Source organism: Pelmatolapia mariae, linkage group LG16_19 (genome assembly GCF_036321145.2).
Source record: "Pelmatolapia mariae isolate MD_Pm_ZW linkage group LG16_19, Pm_UMD_F_2, whole genome shotgun sequence".
NCBI lineage: Eukaryota > Metazoa > Chordata > Actinopteri > Cichliformes > Cichlidae > Pelmatolapia > Pelmatolapia mariae.
The window spans coordinates 23,407,001-23,426,751 of record NC_086241.1 but is presented as its reverse complement, the minus strand read 5'-3'; the positions used below and the strand labels follow the sequence as shown (position 1 = coordinate 23,426,751).

At 41.6% G+C, this 19,751-nt stretch overlaps 2 protein-coding genes across 2 annotated transcripts; one reads left to right on the top strand and one right to left on the bottom strand.

The window, feature by feature from the left end:
- Positions 1-5,957: 5,957 nt before the first annotated feature.
- Positions 5,958-10,005, bottom strand: zic2a (zic family member 2 (odd-paired homolog, Drosophila), a). The gene is made up of 3 exons (XM_063499723.1): positions 8,481-10,005; positions 7,134-7,297; positions 5,958-6,952 (listed from the first exon to the last, which is right to left on the bottom strand). Exons 1-3 carry the CDS (start codon positions 9,451-9,453, stop codon positions 6,758-6,760), a joined length of 1,332 nt encoding a protein of 443 aa, XP_063355793.1. The 5' UTR covers positions 9,454-10,005; the 3' UTR covers positions 5,958-6,757.
- Positions 10,006-13,937: 3,932 nt separating this feature from the next.
- On the top strand, positions 13,938-18,613 carry zic5 (zic family member 5 (odd-paired homolog, Drosophila)). The gene is made up of 2 exons (XM_063497960.1): positions 13,938-15,476; positions 16,796-18,613. Exons 1-2 carry the CDS (start codon positions 14,435-14,437, stop codon positions 17,233-17,235), a joined length of 1,482 nt encoding a protein of 493 aa, XP_063354030.1. The 5' UTR covers positions 13,938-14,434; the 3' UTR covers positions 17,236-18,613.
- The last annotated feature ends 1,138 nt before the right edge of the window (positions 18,614-19,751 follow it).

Sequence of the window (19,751 nt, the reverse complement as noted above, 5' to 3'; positions counted from 1 at the left end):
GGAACCCACTACAGCATGGGCTTAAAATATGAAATGCAAAATGGCCGTGAGGTATGCTCCATTACCGGCCAGCATTCCTATAAACCAGAAAACACACACCACCTAGTCACCCTTTCTGCACGGGGTCCCCCAGGGCACAGCTCTGGTCTGTTTGAAGATCAAAAGAGCTGAGGTAAAACAGCATGTTTACAGGTGTGAGGAAATTGAAAATTTCCTTGGCCTAGTCTCTGTCTGTGTGTGTGTGTGTGTGTGTGTGTGTGTGTGTGTGTGTGTGTGTGTGTGTGTGTGTGTGTGTGTGTGTGTGTGTGTGTGTGTGTACGGGTTCGTACTATCCTGGTGGGGACCAAAATCTGACTTTTACTATCCTGGTGGGGACTTTCTGCACCGTGGGGACCAAAATCCAGGTCCCCTCGGGGTTGAAAGCAATTTTCACACTCAAAATGTGGTTTTACTGTCAGGGTTACAATTAGGTTATGGTTAGGTTTAGGGTAAGGGTTAGGGTTAGGCATTCATTTTTAATGGTTAGGGTTAGGGGCTAGGGAAAGCATTATGTCAATGGGATGTCCCCACGAGGATAGCAAACCAGACATGTGTGTGTGTGTGTGTGTGTGTGTGTGTGTGTGTGTGTGTGTGTGTGTGTGTGTGTGTCAGAGAGAAAGAGAGAGACAGGGAGTAGTGTACTTCTTGCAAATTTCTCAAAACATTCTGCAATGAACTTGTCACATGTTCCACATTCTGTGTGTATAAAAATGTGCAAACTGTGGATACATGAGAGAAAAAAAATCAATAACATAATCTGGTTTCTGGTTAGCTTTGTTTTCAGCATGCAGATAATTGGTCTTTGATGCTACACCTGCTCCTGTCTTGAAGAGTCTTGGCTTTGGCCAGAGAGAAAGAAAAAAAAAAAGAGGAGTTACCTGAAAACGTCTCATATTAGCAGCACATTATCTATTGGTTAATAAACAGAACTGGCAAAGTGATGTGTAGGAGCCACTTCGAGAACTTCACTGCAAAAAAAAAAAAAAAAACAGCAGAGGAGGATGCAGAGTTTTTTGAGGGATTAGTGGGTTTCTAACTCTTTTCTGGGGGGGGGGGGACGACAACAATAAGCACACCTCAGTCCAGCTCGAGTATGTCATTTACTCTGCACCTCTCCACTTTGTGTTTCTCTGTGTGCAGAAGAGGACCAGTCATGCCAAGCTTTCTGCATGAAAGGGAGAGTGTTTAGCTTTTAAGGCTATTTGTGCTTCTGACTCTGTAGTGTTTGTGTCCGATGGGAGGTGCCTGCGCCAAGCTTCCTTAAAGGAGTAGGGGGTTTTGTTTGTTTCTCCATCGTGCCAGGAGAAGTGACAGCCATTCCGGCTCTTTCACAGAAACACATTCATCTGTGTGAGAAAGGCGGCCGCTGAACTCAGATGAAAGGCCATGAGAGCTGCGTTGTACAGGAAGGCAGACTGTGCATCGACTTCAGTACAAAAACAACAGAAGCCGTGTCACAGACAGACAGACAGACGGGCAGACAGACAGACAGACAGACAGACAGAAAGAAAGAAAGAAAGAAAGAAAGAAAGAAAGAAAGAAAGAAATTTTCTCCCCAGCGCTTCAGAGAAAAGCAAATAAAAGATGAATTAATAATTAAATAACTTCATTTTTACTTTTCATATGTTTTTATCACTGTTGTATATATAAATTTTGCACTTTCTCATAATACAAGGCCCTCTATCTATCTATCTGACATAGTGAATATGTTTATATTCTACTTAAGCTATTTATTGCTCTGGATATTAAGTGGACTGCACTTGTCTGCATACTGAAGTGACACCCCTATTAACTTTTACGAGGGGAGACCAGGAAGGCCTTGTCACACCTCCTCCTCCAAGTCTACATGCAAATCATAATATCAACATTAAACTAATCTTGTCATTCCAACTTTAATTCATAAATAAAAAGATAATAGAACATTTTTTCATTACATCATATGAGTAAAACTAACGTGAGCTGTGACTGTAAGGTTTTTTTTTTCGTTTTCTATACTGTTTCTCTTTCATTGTTGATCTTTCTTTAAGGAAATCCTACGTGACATTTACTACACGTATTAAAATTCTCTTTAAGGTGGGAACGCCCACTGTTTGAAGTGACAGAGCGGCTATAAATAACATGCGCAGGCGAACAGACGCGTTCATTAGAGCGGTTCAAATTCAATTAAAGGATGTGACGTTTTTGCTTTAAAACTTTTCTGCCCAAACATGCTCGCCGACCAACCGAAGAGCGCTCATGTTATTTCTACTGAGAACGGCCCGTTTGGGAAGTAGCCTGCCTGCATCGTGATATGACATTTCTTTCAACGCCAACTAAAACAGCAGAATTCACAGATTTGGTAACGAAGCAGGGCCGCGGAGAAGAAAAACTGAGTGTATACATATGTATATGTATATATATATATATATATATATATATATATATATATATATATATATATATATATATATACATATCTTGTATTCATTCAGTGAATTCATGTCTGACTTTGTAATCGTAAATTTGGCCTTCACAAACTTCACAAACCGGTTGGCTTTTAAAAAAAAAAAAATCAAAGTCCATAAAAAATAGAAACACATGGCATTGCTGAGGTGAAGATCTAAAGTAGTTCATTTATTCATTCATTCCATCCTTATCGATGACTGTTAAACCTGTACAGGCTGAAACCTTTATTTTATAAGATTCTCTTACTACCTTTCGTCGGTCAGTGTGGAAAAAAAAAATAACTCACTAAGCCACCCACTGTCCCTCAGTGCTCCGCATCATTACCGCGTTCATAATGTGCATCGTGACGTTTGATATCTCAAAGTTAACCGGATCCGTTTTATTTACCCTCACGCTGGCTGCCTGTCTGATCAGGGGAAGGTAAAACAGGTGTAGCTCTGTCCGCAGCCTTCGCTACAAATACATGGACAAAATGCTCGACATTAAACAAAAACAAACAAAAAAACAAACAAGCAAAGGGTGCCATGAATATGAATTATGAATGACAAAGAGCAATAATTTATGCTGTGGTAATAACCGATGGGCCTGCTGTTACTTTAATTTTTTATTTATTTCTTTTTTTTCCCCACAAGACCTCTAACCAGAAATATACACACAGACACACACACAGCCACACGTGTTACAATAAAGCACCTTCACATACATATTTGTACTGGCTGAAAGTAAACCGTGGACACTTAGCGTGTATTAGAGAGAGAGAGAGAGAGAGAGAGAGAGAGAGAGAGCACCTGAAATCACCAATGAGCGACGCGTCTCATGTGTTGCTGTGGTTGCAAACCCAACAAACTACAGCAGCTCAGTACACGCGCGTTACGACTTGGTTTAATTCCCAGGAGGCCCACGGTCCCATCCAGAACTGCCTCCCTCTGTTACTCAAACTTCAAACCAGCTCCAGTCAGCAGATTCCCTTTTAGCTCACATCTTGAACTGCAACTCCAGTGCAGCTGAATTTAGATATTCTCGAGTCAAACATCGAAACGCTGGACCTAATAGTTGTTTGCCGTAAGCACGTCCCTAATTATGACCGAGGACATCACTCACAATTCCCTAACTGAGTGTAATACTATCCCCATTCTCCCTGAGAAATGACAAATAAAGTTGGGTGCAATAGTATCCTAAGTAGCATAATAAAGGCGAAAAATACACTTGTCATTTTTTTCTATTTCGCTATCTACTGTATTCTATAAATGCGCAATACGCTGTCTGTTAAAGAAGCCATTATTTAAAGCAGCCTATAATGTGAGTGAAACCTGTTGTTTCCACGCTGATTTTATTTTACTGACATGTTGGTCGCAAAGGCGAAGATGGTCTAGCAATCAGGGTGCTGATTGCGTCTCAGTAGCAGTTTAATATCCAATTTATATTCTCCATCTCGGAAATTAAACATCACCCCCAAATAGTCGTCCAATTTTTATTTATTTATTTTAATTTTTTGCAAATTTTATTTAAAAAAAATGCCTATTAACAGGTTTCACCTCTGCTATCCGCATATAGCCTGACCGCAAAAGTGACACTTTGTCAAAGTCAAAGTAAACCTTATTGTCATCTCTGCTATATACAGTACAGTAAGTATATAGAGAGACGAGACGACGCATAAAAAGTTGTGGAGTGAAACATCACAAGACTTTAACAGACCTATATGTAAGGGCCCTAGTGAGGCAAGTCGAGTGTGCCTTTACAGTATACACTACAGTATTATCCTAACAGTACACAATGTAGCCTACAAAGAGATGTGAGAAGGGAAAAAAAACCCCGCTTCCTTCTCTGCGGATCAATATCAGCACAGCAGGAGCCGAACAGGAACCGACATCGACACACTGTGTGGAGCTGACCTTTCCCACTCCCCACAGGTCATACCTTCCTCATGCGAGGAGGTCACCGGGCCAGCCACTAAAAAGGCCATTAGGAGGTGATTTCAAGTGCTAAATACTGTGAAAAAAAATCCACAACGAATAATTCTTTCGTTCATCTCTGCCACAATGATAAAACAGCACCAAATTCAAGTTTGCGCTCTTGATTGGCACATAATCCAAGTATGTGAGGCGGAAAGGAGTCTAACAAAACTCAGATGTATTAAAGAATTGTAAAGGGGAGAGAGAGAGAAAGAGAGAGGGGGAGAAATAAAAACATATTTTTATAAGGTTCTAACAGCTTTTAGTTAATATTGTCTGGTCGTAATCAGCCTGACTTCCCGGAGGATCCACAATCTTTTCATTAACCACATCACTCTGAGAGCCAAGAAATGTGAGCACTAACTCAGTGTTTGCTAACAGCTCAAGAAGACAGAGTGCCACTTGCTGCTACAGCGGTCTGGAAAAGATAACGAGTCCCACTTCGCGTTTTTCTTTGCTCAACATCCATGAAGCACGACTCATGTAAAAATAATGACAGCAGCTCGTTCTGGTAAGCATGCGCAATACAGCAGAGGCCGGCGTCTCTCAAAGCGTCACGCAACTAGACAAGCACTTGTCGTGGCCTCAGACGGTGACATTTAGCCCTTGGGTGTAAACAGGCTGCAAGGTAACACTGATATTAATCTGAGTCGTTAAGTTTAACAGCAGCAACACAAACCTTCACATCCGAGCACTAAAAACCATCTATATTAATAGCAGGACTACGGGAAACACATGGTCATCCCCCAAGAACAGGCTGAAACCAGAGCACCAAGATGAGCTCCCAGAAAACAGAACTAAAGCTGTGTCAAGTTCAAGTTCACGACTGCTTCACGGCTGCACTAAACTCCTGTCCAGTGAAGTGTCCAGCGTGGGGGGAGGGAGGGTGGGTTATATTTACAGTTTCTATTTTCAAATAAAAATCCCCGCACCTGTTTTGGGAAATTTTTTTAAAAGGGATAAGACAATGATGTACGGAGAAGAAAAGCTTTGCTCCCCCCACACGCCTGCGCGAACCGAGCAGCTTTCGCACGCATTTTGTTGCGTTCACGTGCTGATTGCGTAGAAGTTAAATTCCGTAGTTTGCTTTGTTTTCTTCTTTAATTAAAATAAAACTAATATATGAATTGAATCATTCTTTTAAAAAAGTTAGAAATTAAATTCATTATTTCAAATAGTTTGGCTTTCAGAAAATTCAGACTGTGCGCACACAGGCCACACTTTTAATTCCGGGACTTCTTATTTATTTCCACAGCCCCATTGTCTTAAGGGCCTGACAGCATGATTTCCACGATGCCTTTTCCTCATCGAAAAGAAACGAGTTGATAGCATGAACATTTAGAGTGGAGATAATGACTAGTTTAGAAAAAGAAAAAAAAATTGTGAAGTCATAAAACTTCTCTGACCGATTCCAAACCAGACTAAATCCCAAACTGCGTGTAACTCACTACAAACTGCACCAAGCACCCAGCAGCGTAAAAAGGAGGAAAAGGCAAAAGGGTATTTAGCACTTGCAACACCTTTTATTATATTTGTATGCAGTAAAATTCTTATCACAATAAGGAAGAAAACACCTCTTAAAACTTTGAACAAAAGCACATAACGAAACAACTGCCCATGTTTAGCTCGTAATTGTACATATTTATAGTAAAGAAACATTCTTTATAAATACTGTTTCATCTGTAGCAAGTAAATACCATAATTTAATTACAAATGGATAAATATGGCAGCTGATATTTACAAAAGGAAGGGTGTAGTTACAGGAAAGAAAAAAAAAATCGAACGGCACAACGTTTATTGTCCTCACAATCTTCCAGATAGTGTTTCACAATTCCAATTTGCAAAGCACAAAACATCACAAGTTAAGCCCAGCAAACTAAAATATACATTCACAAGCATAATATTGTGGTCTGTTTGAGTTAAATGTTAACTTTGGCACTCTTTCCAGTTTATAGATGTTTAGTATAGTACAATCAATTTGCCTTAGGATCACAATATTCAACATTATAGTACAATTTTATTGTAATGTGTGCACTAAAAGGTCCAGTTAAGAGAAATAGCTACCATTGAAGGAACATCAACACACCAAAGACAGACGAACTATCACAACCAAATGGAATTTGGGCTTTTAGTGATTATTTACATTATATGAAATACACCTCAAATATTATACATATTTTTCCTCTGTTGGTAATCATCATCTTCCCTGGTAAATCCAAAATAATAAGATTAAAAAATAAAGAAGTGTTCGTGTGCCTCCTGTGTGCACATGTCCCAAAACTCAGTGAAACGAGTGTGTGTTGCTTCATTTCAGCGTAGTCCTAAACATACCATTCACTGAAATTGGAGGACAGGCCACTGTGGTTGGTGGTGTTGTGCACAGCTGAGGCTGGGGAAAGGGTGGTGTTGCTTTGAGTCTCCGTGGTGGGTGACACCAGCCCTGGAGGTGTGGATGATTCGTAACCAGAGCTGGCTGCTGGTGATGAGTCTGACGCTGGTGGAGAGGATTCGTGGACCTAAAAAAAAGAAATAAGAAAAAAGAAAAGAAAAAAATACATATTTATTTTCTGATTTACACGTTAAACAAAAAAAGCACCAAAGAACTGGATAAATTCTAAAAGCCACCTGGTATTAGACTGTACAAAAATATAAATAAAAATAGAAGAACACACACACTTCCCTCAACGCCTTACTTACCTTCATGTGTTTTCGTAGAGAGCTGGGATGTGTGTAAGACTTGTCGCACATTTTGCAGAGATATGGCTTGTCCGACGTGTGAACGTGCATGTGTTTCTTTCGGTCGCTGCTGTTTGCAAATCTTCTGTCACATCCCTCAAACTCACACTGGAACGGTTTCTCTCCTGCAAGAAAGAAATAAAGAAAAGAAAAGATGTTTTTAAGACTGCCTCAGGCTGAAGTGTGTAACAACAAGAGCTTGTGCAGAACCAGACTGTTGTAAAAGTTGAGTGCAGAGTATTGCTGATGCCATCCATTTAAAAAAAATGTAAATAAAATGCAGGGGTAAAAGCAACACGTTTAGCCGTAACAATTGTGACAAAGTTTCAAGCGTCTTTTAAAACGAAGTGGGGGTGCTGCGACGTCTTATTTAGCCTAAATAATGCGCATAGTGATTGGAAGGGGGTGGGAGAAAGGCGACGAGGCCGTCCTCAGTAGGCCTGCAGAAGGCATATCATTTGCCGGGAGACAATAAAAATCTAATTAGCACGTGGCCAATTTCATGGCACGGCACCGTAATGTATTTCCTAGAAAATAAGTCAAAATGTGAGACGCTGGTAATGGCCCTGTCTAGCACCTCAACACATATGAGAGAGGCGCATGGGAAAACAAAAGGCATTCCTGGCAGCATTGCTGCTACTGTGCTCGGCTAAATCTACAAACAACCCCCGAGCAAACATGAAGTGCAAATCGTTTCAGAGCTAAATACAAATATTTAATAAGGACACAAGGAGAAAAACCTATATGGAAAAGGGGGTGGGTGGGGGTTAGGAGACGCGAAATACACACATACATACACGCAGAGAGTATCATGAATGAGCTGATGTGATTTTACTACGAGGCTGGCTGCTCTAGGACGCACGCAACGCGCTCTCTCTATCCCCTTTGACCCATTTCTAAAGTTTAGCCTGAACAATAAAGCTCCTAGAGAGCCAACTAAACTGCTCTCTGTGCGTTTTTAAAGCACCAGAAGAAGAGTTCGAACGGGCCCAGAGTAGCCGTGTAACGAAGAAATGAAGTATCCCCACCATTTTAAACGCATTTGTTCTCTCTTCTCTCTCTCCCCCCCTCTCTCTCTCTGTGTCCTGGATGTGATCCTGGAATACTACTTTAGCAGCCTAAAATACCCGCTGGTAATTAGATCTTAATGTGTGTTTGTCTTGGCAAGACACGCATTTACAACAGCGAAATAAATCCTCGGGCACGCTCGGTGACAGCAACCACACCGGTCTTACTATTTAAATAAAATCATTTTATATCAAATAAAGCTTGCGCGATCGTTATTATTTGTATTATTATTTTAATTACCTGTATGCGTCCTCTTGTGTATCTTCAAGTTTTCCGACCGTGCGAAGACCTTCCCACAGCCAGGGAAGGGGCAGGGGAAAGGCTTTTCTCCAGTGTGCACCCGAATGTGGTTCACCAGTTTGTATTTTGCCTTGAACGGTTTGCTCTCCCGGGAGCAATCCTCCCAGAAGCAGACGTGGTTGGTCTGCTCCGGACCACCGACGTGCTCCACAGAGACGTGAGTGACCAACTCGTGCATGGTGCTAAAAGTTTTATTGCAACACTTTTTGGGGTTGCTGAGCTGCTCGGGGTCGATCCACTTGCAGATGAGCTCCTGCTTGATGCACTGCTGCCTCATGTAGCGGAAAAAGGCACCGGGGTGGTGGTGGGCTGCCATGTTCATCCCCATGTTCATATTCATGGAGCCGTACTGGTTGTGGAGCTGCGCGGCCGAATACGGGTCGGTCCTCGGACTGGAAACCTGGTGGTATTGGTCGGAGCGTCCGAAAACTTCGCCGGGTAGTCCAAGCCTCATTTGCCCATTCAGGACGTTCGGGGATCCGTGGGACCCATGCTGGTCATGGATCCCGGGGAACAGAATGTGGCCTTGAGTGTCTGTGTGGGAGTGATGAAGGGATCCCGCCGTGGGGCCAAAAATAGTGTGTTGGCTACTCGCCGGAGAGGATTCTCCGAAGCCGCGACTACGAAAGAGAAAGTCCCTGGTGGAGTTGAAAGGAGAGCTTGCATACGAGGTGACATGGGCGGCGTGAGCCCCCAGAGCCGCCGCGGGGTAGCCCGGCGCCTGGGTGGTGAAGGCAGAGCTCTGTCCTGGGGAGAGATCATGGTTCAGCTTAAACGCACCCATGTGTGCAGAGTCAACAAAGCTATTTTGTGCCAAACTCAAGTCTCTCTCCTGCATCTCGCTGGCTGAGTGATGCCTGGCAAACGAGCCCACTCCGAGTCCTGGGAACTGGTGACCAGCATCCAGTAGCATTATGTCTTCAAAGCGATTTCTTTTTAAAAAAAATAAAACACCAGCGCAGAGCTCGAAGCTACAGCAAATTAGTAAAAGAAGAAGACGGAAAAATCAAATCTCGGTGCTGGCACGCGACGATTGAACTTCCAGCCTTGGAAACAACATATCAGGCGTGTTTCAAAGCGCTGCTCCGCTCAAGAGTTGAAAAAAAGAAAAGAAAAAAGAAAAATGTAAAAAATAACAAAATAAAAAAATAAAAGAGGGAATCTCGGCTTATCGAACACTGAATTTACTTCTAGTTTACTTGTGACTTAAAAATCCAAGAGTTTCCTCGTGTCCTCTTCTCTTGACTACGGCAGTTTTTTTTGTTTTGTTTTTTGCGTTAAAATCGACTCGAAGAATTAAATAATTATCGTACTAGGTGCCTTCTGCATACAGCAGAGCGACAGTAGCTGGGGCATCTCAAAAAACGCCGTTCCCAAACGCGCACGTATTTATTTCTCTGGCTTTGCCCGTGTTTATCGCGGAGGGTCCCTGTTTCTCCGTGGACTGGCTCTACCTCCTCTTCCGCCCCCTTTAACTGGAGAGCGTTCATTCATTCCTCGCAGTCTCATTGGCCGCCGCGCCTCATCAATCCCAGGTGCCCCTCCAATAGCAGGTAGCGCTTTGGCGACTTAATAGCGCAACGCCATTTTCCACTAATAATTACCGCCTACTTTTAGGAGAAGATTTGGGAGGTGTGCGGGCGAAGGGATCACGACAAGAGAGAGGAGAGAGCTGTTTTTGTTGTTTATATTCTGAGGGAAGTTGTAGTATGAAGGATACAAACACAGCATTTGATGAGAAATAGTGAAGATTGTAAAAAGTAAGAGTTGACACAATGGATTAAGGTATTGATTAGGTAGTTTTGTAGATGTGACGTAAGTGGTCTGTGTATTTTACTGTATCCGTGTTTTTAAAAAGCGCTGATGTTGTATTTAATTTACAGAAACTGACATCAAAAATAAATTGTCAATTAACCACAACGCTATACAGTCATATCATCTCAGTAAAGGCAAAAAAAAACTATCTATCTATCCATCCTTACCAGAAAAAAATAAATAAAGTTTGAGTCACTTAATTCATGACAGCTGAAAAAGCATGTGTGGCTCCATATGGAGTCCAGTGGTTTTCCACTGGTTGTACAACCACAACTGGGCCTTTAGTAGTGCTCCAGCTCTCACCCGGGCAGCCGTCAGTGGTGGCTGACGGTTTCTTTAGTGGTTGTATATGTCGCTAGTTCTGCTTCATTGGTGGTTCTCACTTTACCACACCAATTAAGTTACATGTTACAGCGGTGAACTGGGCTAAGGTGAAAGTTAACCCTTAGTGACCTATAAGGTAGAGGTTGTGTTGAACTGTCAGTGACGCATTTTCGGCCATAAAGTAGGATGTGTTGATAGTGACATATGGTGTGTTTTTGTAAGAAAAAAAGTCGATTTTTGCCCCCTCCACGTTAGCACAGTAATGTCTACATTGGATTTCTTGTTCTTCTTTCATTTTTCCCCTTTTTGGTGTCCCACGCAGCCAGACAGATAGAAGTCAAATACTCCAAAATACTCATCTGAATTATTTACTGACACCTTCCCACAACAAACACACATTGAATCTGTAGCCACATAAATACACAGGCCGTGCACCAAAGCTGCTTATTCACATGCAAGTCAAAGGAAGTTTACTTACATTTTCACCCCCCAAAAAATCCCACAAGCTCTGCGGTTCCGTCACACAACACAGCTTTCTGCCTGTCTCAGCTTCTCCGGTGCACTCTAGACGACAAATAATGGTGAAGACCAGGGAAACGTTTTAAAAACTTTTTTTTTAATTGTGTCTCCTAGCTCTGAGTGGGACAGGCTGAGCGTTGTATGCCATTCTTCCAAGTCTATTTCAACTCGCACCACAGGAAACGCAGGAGCTGATCCAAGTTCAAAGTCACGTCTGCCGACCCCTATAAGAAGTTCTTTATTTCTCTGAAGAAAAAAAAACACAAAAACCTTCCCCAGATAGGGGAAAGGAGAAAGAAAATTTTGAGAAAAAAAAATCAATCATCAAGAGGCTGTGGGTTTTCCCTTCTGCCTGGAAAAGAAAAAGCCTCCAACCTATTCAAAATCCCCCACTGACTAGTATTTCAACAGGTTTTAGAAGTACCAATACTCACTGAGATATGCTCACACGCGTAACAAATAAATCACGTGAAATATTACACACAATCTACAGTTACAGCTGACAAAAATACAAGAAAAAGAAAAAGCCATCTGACAGGTTTATAACATTAAACCCAACAATCCCGATCGCGCAAGGGGCGCTCTGCCTGTGTGTTATAATGGATGCCAAAGGCATATTTCTCCTTTCCGTTGTCTGACAGTATCAATATGTTGACACATTGCAAGGTTACTTGTGTGGCTTGCTTGACCTTGTGTTTCATGCATGTTTGACCTCTGACCTGTTAAGACCACATATGTTGCCCTCTTGACTCCTTTTGGTAAAATAACCCTGTTTATGACAAAGCGTCTTTGTTTTAGAGGGAGCGAGAGAGAAAGAGCGAGCGAGAGAGAGAGAATAAGAGAGAGAGAGAGCTGTAAGACGCCCCCCTCTTCTGTCTGAGGCATCGACTGCTTTGGGTTATTTGGAAACTATAAGTAAATAAAAATTAACCCATTCCTACACCGATTCAACAAATCCCAAACTCCATTTATTTATTGCTTTTTTAAATGTATTTCCTTTTTGATCATTTTATAATAGGATTCATGTTAGAAATGGGGAATCTACGTGCCAGTGACCAGGATATGTAATGTGCATAATATCCTTAAATTGCCACGATCAAAGCAAAATATTTATAGCCAACTAGCAACCAGTGCTTTACCACCAAAGTGAGACATTTGTTTTATGAATTTCTAAGTGTGTAAATTATATTAAACCCATTGTGCTGCTTAATGTGGTGAGCGTAAATCAGGGGCCCTTGGAGAAATCATAAACAATGCACTCACTGCTCTCCTGTGTTTTATGGGTTTCCAGAAGCTCTCTTTGGAGAAGGGAATAATTTATTTATTTAATAAAGAGCACAATCGGTACACACACGTGGTCGTGGGTGGATGTTTTTGTGTGTGTGAATTTAAAATTCCCATAAAAATACATTTGACACAACAAGCGACAATAATATGGGTGCCTATAACTGCTAATCTTGAAAAGTCTCTTTCTCTCTCTCACACACACACACACACATATAACACACACACACACACACACACACACACACACACACACACACACACACACACACACACACACATATATATATACTTAATGTCACTGCAGCGCCCCATTTGTACGTATGAAAGGTCTTAAAGCAAAACCTTCAGTTGCTGATTATCAAGCTCATAAATCAGTTCAGCAGGGGGGCACGTGCAACAGGACCATAACGTGTAGAGGTTTTCCTCCAACATAATGAAAATCAATTACAAAACTTCAGTGTCCGTGGGGAAGAAAATGCACTGCTTAATAAATATTTTAGATTCTCCCTATTTTCAAAGTCGGCTTCTTTTTTGTTTTAGGTGTAAAATAAAACTCCTCACACAACTAGCTGACATGCTGATTTGCGGTTTGAGGCGAGACATCACAATTCGATTGGAAAGGTGAATTAAGACATATCAGTGATGGATACACGTACTGCTATCAGCAGGGGTTACACCGTCACGCCATAATCTGTCATATGAAGTAAACTTAAATACAGCTGAAGTGTCTGCCAACCTAAGTCATAACCAAGATTATTTTTTAAAAAGCTGGTAAAAAAATAAAGAGCTGGTGAAATGAGCTGAGGAGAAGGGTGTAAAAATAAATAAATTAAAAATAAGTGTTGCCTTTGCAGTTCGGTAAAATAAAACGAAAGGTTAGGCTCTGCTACTTGTCCTAGTGTGCTGCTGGACCTTAACACCTCAAGCAAAAAAGAAAAAAAAAGCTAGCTTACATTTTCTATTTATAAAATTTTCATTTTTAATAATTGTAATAGTTTTTGTAGTTTTTTCCCCATCTTTTGTGTGTGGTTGGTGGGGTAAAATGTGTGAACATAAATATATATATATTTAATCTTCAACATTAAAATTAAATGACTGCCTGGACGATCCAAAACGTAATTTCAAGCTTGTTTAAATGTAAACACATAAGTTATTTCATATTAAGCAATATATGGCGGAAATTGGTCATATGTATATAGCACTGAGTACTTAAACAGTTTATGTATTTATTTTTAATTGTATTTGTGTTTTACTTTAAATTAAGATTTGCATAACTTCCACTTATCAGGAACGTGGGGTGTGCACTCTTGTATTTTGTGACAAATTATACTACGTCTTTGTAACAGTAAATTATTATTTTTTTAAAAACAGAACTCACTTCACATTTGAATATTTGTGCATATCAATACTTGAAATATTTCACAGCATCCACAAGCCCCCCGCCCAAAAAAAAGAAAAAAGAAAAAAAAGAAAATTAACACAACCAAACCCGGAGTAGACTAAGGTTGCACATGTCACACAAACTGTTATTTTGGTCATCCACATGCACCAGCAGCAGTAAACACAAAGCCGCCCAAACGGATCTGCTGGTAACTTTGAGTACAACTTTTTGGAGTCAACAGCAATAAAGAGAGCGAGGGGGCGGAACCCTGCTGAGCCCCTGCGCTGAACAACAGCCAATCGCTTCGTTCTCCTAACTGCCAGTCACCGAAATCCGTCCAATACCCGCAGTGCCATTTCTAAACTGTATTCCCCACTGTGTCCTCCAACTGTTGTATGTTCTGCCAATCGCTTGAGGACAGAGTGGGAAAAGGAGCAAGCAGAGTTAGAAGCCGGACAAAAGAACTTATAGACCCCTTATATACATATTTTCGTAATGTTTTAGAGAGCGTAGTGTGGTGGGAAAAAAAACAGTTGCGGTGAGTGCGGATGGACTTGTCAGTGTAGTTATGGAACCCCCTTTAAGCAAGAGGAATCCGGCGATAAGATTAGCGGATTTGGCAGCGACTCAACCCCTTCCTCATCAGAATATGACAGGCTTCCCGGGGCTAGGGGGGCATCACCCTCTCTCCCACCATGCCCACCTCCACCCTGGGGAGCTGGGCAACGACCCCGGAGTGGCACTCACTCCATTTGGACCAGAGCACATGGCACAGACAAATGCTCTCAAACTTAGCCCATCTCAGCACATTCAGAGCCATCCCGAAGCCCAGACCGCGGCATCTTTCACTTCTGCTCAGACCACAGTTGGTTTCCCCGTGGCTCACCCCCACTCAGGCTACTCAAGCAGCAGGGACTTCATCCTCAGGAGAGAACTCTCAGCCTCTGCTATGCATGCACTTGGCGACCAGCATAGTTCCGCCTCCTCCCCTCATCACCATGGCATGTTCATCTCCCCAACAGGTGCTTATGGGCACACGGAAAGTGGGGCCCATTCACTTTTCACTGGACTTCACGACCAGGCGTCCCCAGGTGCCCACCACCATGCCCTCAACGGGCAGATGCGCCTCGGTATACCGGGGGACATCTATGGCAGGCCAGAGCACTTCGGGCACAGGCCAGAGCACTATGGACCGTCTTCTCTCCACAGCTACAACTCCATGAACCTCAATGTGAACATCGCTTCTGCTCCTCACGGAGCCGCGGGGGCGTTTTTAAGATACATGCGGCAGCCCATAAAGCAAGAGCTAATCTGCAAATGGATCGACCAGGAGCAAAGTCAAAAAAAGCCCTGCTCTAAAACTTACAGCACCATGCACGAACTGGTTAACCACGTCACGGTGGAGCATGTCGGGGGACCGGAGCAGAGCACCCACGTCTGTTTCTGGGAGGAATGTCCACGAGAAGGAAAAGCTTTCAAAGCGAAGTACAAACTGATAAACCACATCCGAGTTCACACGGGAGAAAAGCCTTTCCCGTGTCCTTTCCCGGGATGTGGGAAAGTGTTCGCGCGATCGGAGAATCTAAAAATTCACAAGAGAACTCACACAGGTCAGTACTTCAAATTGAATAAAGCATACGCACCACAGTCTGAAAAAAACATGGCTTGGTTGCAGAGAATGAGACTATGTCTGAGGCGACCTTGTTTTACTGTTCACACTCGAAACGGACGTATGAAACGATCGTGCGTAATTGCGCGCAGAAGCGAGAAAAAAAGACTTTTATTGATTAAAGAATTCGCGTGGTGAGTTACCGTGTTCCATTTACTTTCTTAAATATAAACTTTTCCCCCCCTTACTCACCAAGACACCCGCAGTAGGCGTGAAAGGATTAGAGCATATGATTTGTAAAACGTGCTTACGTACCTACAGCACAGCGACAGAACACGCGTAAATGTAATTGTCTTTGGGCGTAGGATCCTTACGCAAAAGCACGGTTAATATATTGATGATGAGTGTATGCACATGGCAGATGGCATTTAAACAAAAAACACATGCTTTAGGCTTAGACAGATTTATTGGTAACCTATCGGGGGGTGCAAAATATTTACAACTACCTCTCTGAGAGTGCCTTTAGAGAAAGACAGTTTGCTCTAATATTCTGTCTACTAAAGTCTGGCAGAGCTGCTGAGAGATAAAGAAAGTGCATTTTAGCCGAACAACTTCCTTAAATTGTAATGTGTGCTCTTTCTGAGAGCTGTTTATGTTTTTTAAATAGACTGAAAGTCAAATTTTGACCAGTAAATAGCCCAGTTTTGGCTTTTTGCCACCAGTATAAATAGGCCTCTTCGCCTAACTGAATTATGTAAAATCCACAGGGGAAATAAATAATTCACTGAAGAAAAAACGTGGAAAACCCTTTGGAAATACTCTAACCAATTATTGCTATGAATATACAGGATGCATTAGACTTCACATTCCATTCCGGGTTTTTGTTGTTGTTTGTTTGTTGTGCGTGACAGGGTTGTATGTATCTTTGTGTGTGCGTGTGTGGGAGAAAGAGACCAGTACGGCACATATAGGTCTCCTGGTGTTTTCCGAACTGCCCCCTTTTCAACTACATACACACATCCCCTGTAAACTAGAGGGGCCTAAAGGCATGTTACACGTGTTCACACGGGAATATAAAGTGGGTGTGTAGTAGTGGCTGTAACGGACGTTTAGTCTGCGGAGGCATACAGGCTTCTACACTGAACACTTGTATTTATTTAAGGTGGAATGCTGCCAAGTTGTGGTATAATAGGTACAGAGCATTCATGTCCAGTTGTTATTCTGACTTATTAAAAAACTACAATAAAAGCAAAAGCCATAAAGCTTTAACTTAGTGATGTTATCCCTCGTAACAGTATCTGTGTGTTTCATTTCTTCAAGGAGAGAAACCTTTCAAGTGCGAGTTTGACGGCTGTGACCGAAAATTCGCCAACAGCAGCGACCGGAAGAAGCACTCTCACGTCCACACCAGCGACAAGCCTTACTACTGCAAAGTGCGCGGCTGTGACAAATCCTACACACACCCGAGCTCGTTGCGGAAACACATGAAAGTGCACTGCAAGTCCCCTCCGCCCCCTGCCACCAATGTCACCTATATTTCCTCCACAAACCCTCTCGGAGACCCTCTTTCGCCCACTTCTGAACCGCACAGGAACCGCTCTGCGAACCTCTCCCCTCAGGTCACCAACCTCAACGAGTGGTACGTGTGCCAGGGGAGCGGAGGGCCCAACCACCTTCACACCCCCTCCAGCGATGTGCCAACTACAGATTCAGACGACGAGGACTCTTTCAGAAATTCAGACCCGAGGACAATGCTCTGATACCTGGTATACATCCATGGGGACTTTCAAACTTGTCATCTAGTTGACCCGTTAAAGTGTGCATCTGTGTTGTTCCCCCACCCGGTTCACTTGAGATATTGATCAGTAGTGATACTAACTGACTGTCCTAAAAACCAGCAAAATTACATTCAGTGTGGATGCAATGTAGCTTCATCAAACAAGAAAGATTTTTTTTTTGTCCCCCTTAACCCAGATGACCCCTGACCTTAACCTAACATGTAAATCACAACTGTCCAACAATGAGTTTAAAACGGAGATTTGACGTTGAAAGAAAGAACAAAATTTGCTTCCAATTTGAAAGAACCAAAAAATATATATATTTTTTTTTCTTTGAATCAGGTCGGACTAGAACTAGATTAATGTGTGTGTATTTTTTTTTCCACGAGATGAATGCAGGATTTAATTAACTGCATAACTCAAGACTCCACTGGTGTGCTGAAATGACATCTTTCACATCCTCTTGCAGTTAATAACTTCACTGCAATCAATCAGTGTCACATTAAAGAGAAGGTACTGCTTGTAGCTCCACAAGTAGAAATAATGAATTTAAAAAAAATCTAGAGGCTAGAGAGGAGGCCTTTTTTTCTATTTCAGCTAATCTCTTTAAAATGTGATACAAACTTTGAAAAAACTAATAAGGAAAAAAAAACAGGAGAGGAGGCAAACATCTGAGTGTCTTAAGGGTTCGCATTTACCTTATCAGATTTATACATGTGTTTGGATTGAATTTTGTAATATTTAAGAACTATTTAAGACTATATTTTATGCAAAATACACAAGTTTAACACTTGTTAAAGAGTCCAGTAAGTCCCTTGAGACCCTAAATGTCTACACTGACAGGCTTTGATCCTGTAGGATTTGTACATATGTAATTGTGCTGATGCTTGTGAATGTTGTGTAGTTTTTAATTACAAGGAAAAAAATGTTGTTTTGTACATTGTAATTTATTTGCTGGTTTCAATGTTGTACTGGAATTACAGAAACACCAAAGAATAATAATATCAGTTTTGGTGATGCATAGTACCCTGCTGATGGTTTTTGTTTTTTTGTTGTTGTTGTTTTGTTTTGTTTTTCAGATTCACCTTTTAACTTTTTGAGTTTATATTTTTTATTTGTGCTCTGTAAAAGAAGAAACATTTACTTGAATAGGCTGTGTAATGTGAAAAGTCCCTCTCCCCCCGCATGCCTTTTGTAGTGATCTGTCTTTCATATTGAGGTGCATGGTGCCATTGGATAATAATGGATGGAGAAAAAGAGAGAGAGAGAGAGATGAATCAGCTATGATTGTGCAGACCTTTGATGTTCAAGAATTAATTTACAATATAAAAAAAATCATGCTAAAATTTAATAATAAAAACAGGACATATACAGTAAATAAGTGTCACATTATATCATTAACATGATTTACGGGTGAGTTTGATTAAAAGGGGTCATTTGTTTTGTCCTTAGAAGTTTTTATAGGAGGACTGTGCCTGTACTTCTTCTTGTTATTATTATTATTATTATTATTATTATTTTACGCTATGTGATTTAGCAGACGTCTTTCTAATGTGGACAACACACAGTGACTGCAAAACACCTCGAGTGAAAAAGCTGAAGCAGCTCTCTTCACCTGCCATACTGACGTTTCTATAAAATATCCAACTCTTCTCAGAAACAGGCCTAACGGGCCAAGGAGGCTGGTATAAACTAATCACTGAGCTAATGGGAAAACTTATAGCCCCCTGATGGCGCTACCTCTGAAAGGCGCGACGGCACAAAGCAGCCGAGGCATGAATCATTCATGGGAAAAATAAAAGATAAAAAGATATCCGACAATAAGCAGAGCCTTGTATAGAGTGTATAAAACAAGCTCCCCCTCTTATTTCCTCCATTAAAACGCGCAATCTCACTTTCAAAGAGTTGCCTGTCCAGTCTATAGAATTAAAATTGACCAACGCCAGTTCTGCACCACTTCAAAGGCTGCAGCCTCTGAGAGGAAGGCTGGCTGCTTTGACAGTCTTCATGGTGCGTTAGGATTTCTATGGCAATTGGGTAGTGAGACGCTCGCATTTGAATATGTCCGGTTAAAAGGGGAGAAAAAAATGCTAACTGCCACTAAATGAATTATAATCAAAGCATAGGATGTACCCTCTCCAGAAATGTGTGTGCTGTCACAAATATACCTTTGGCAGGTTGGCACCTAAATTCCAACCAGTCTGTGAGCGCATGTGTGCAACTAGATTCCTGTGATCACAACAAACAAAGTTGTTATCAAATAACACTTGCATATAAAAAAAGGACAATGAGAAATGATTATGAGATTTAACTGATAATACACCTGACTTGGATCAGCCAGGGAGGATTTGGGGACTGAGGCAATAAAAGGCGCACAAGGGAATCGTCACCGGCGCGTAAAACAACATTAAATGAACCTAATTTTACAGCCAAAGAGGAAAAAAAAAATAATAATCACAGCAGCACCGCAAAGCTTTAATAAAAGGGCAAGTTTGTAT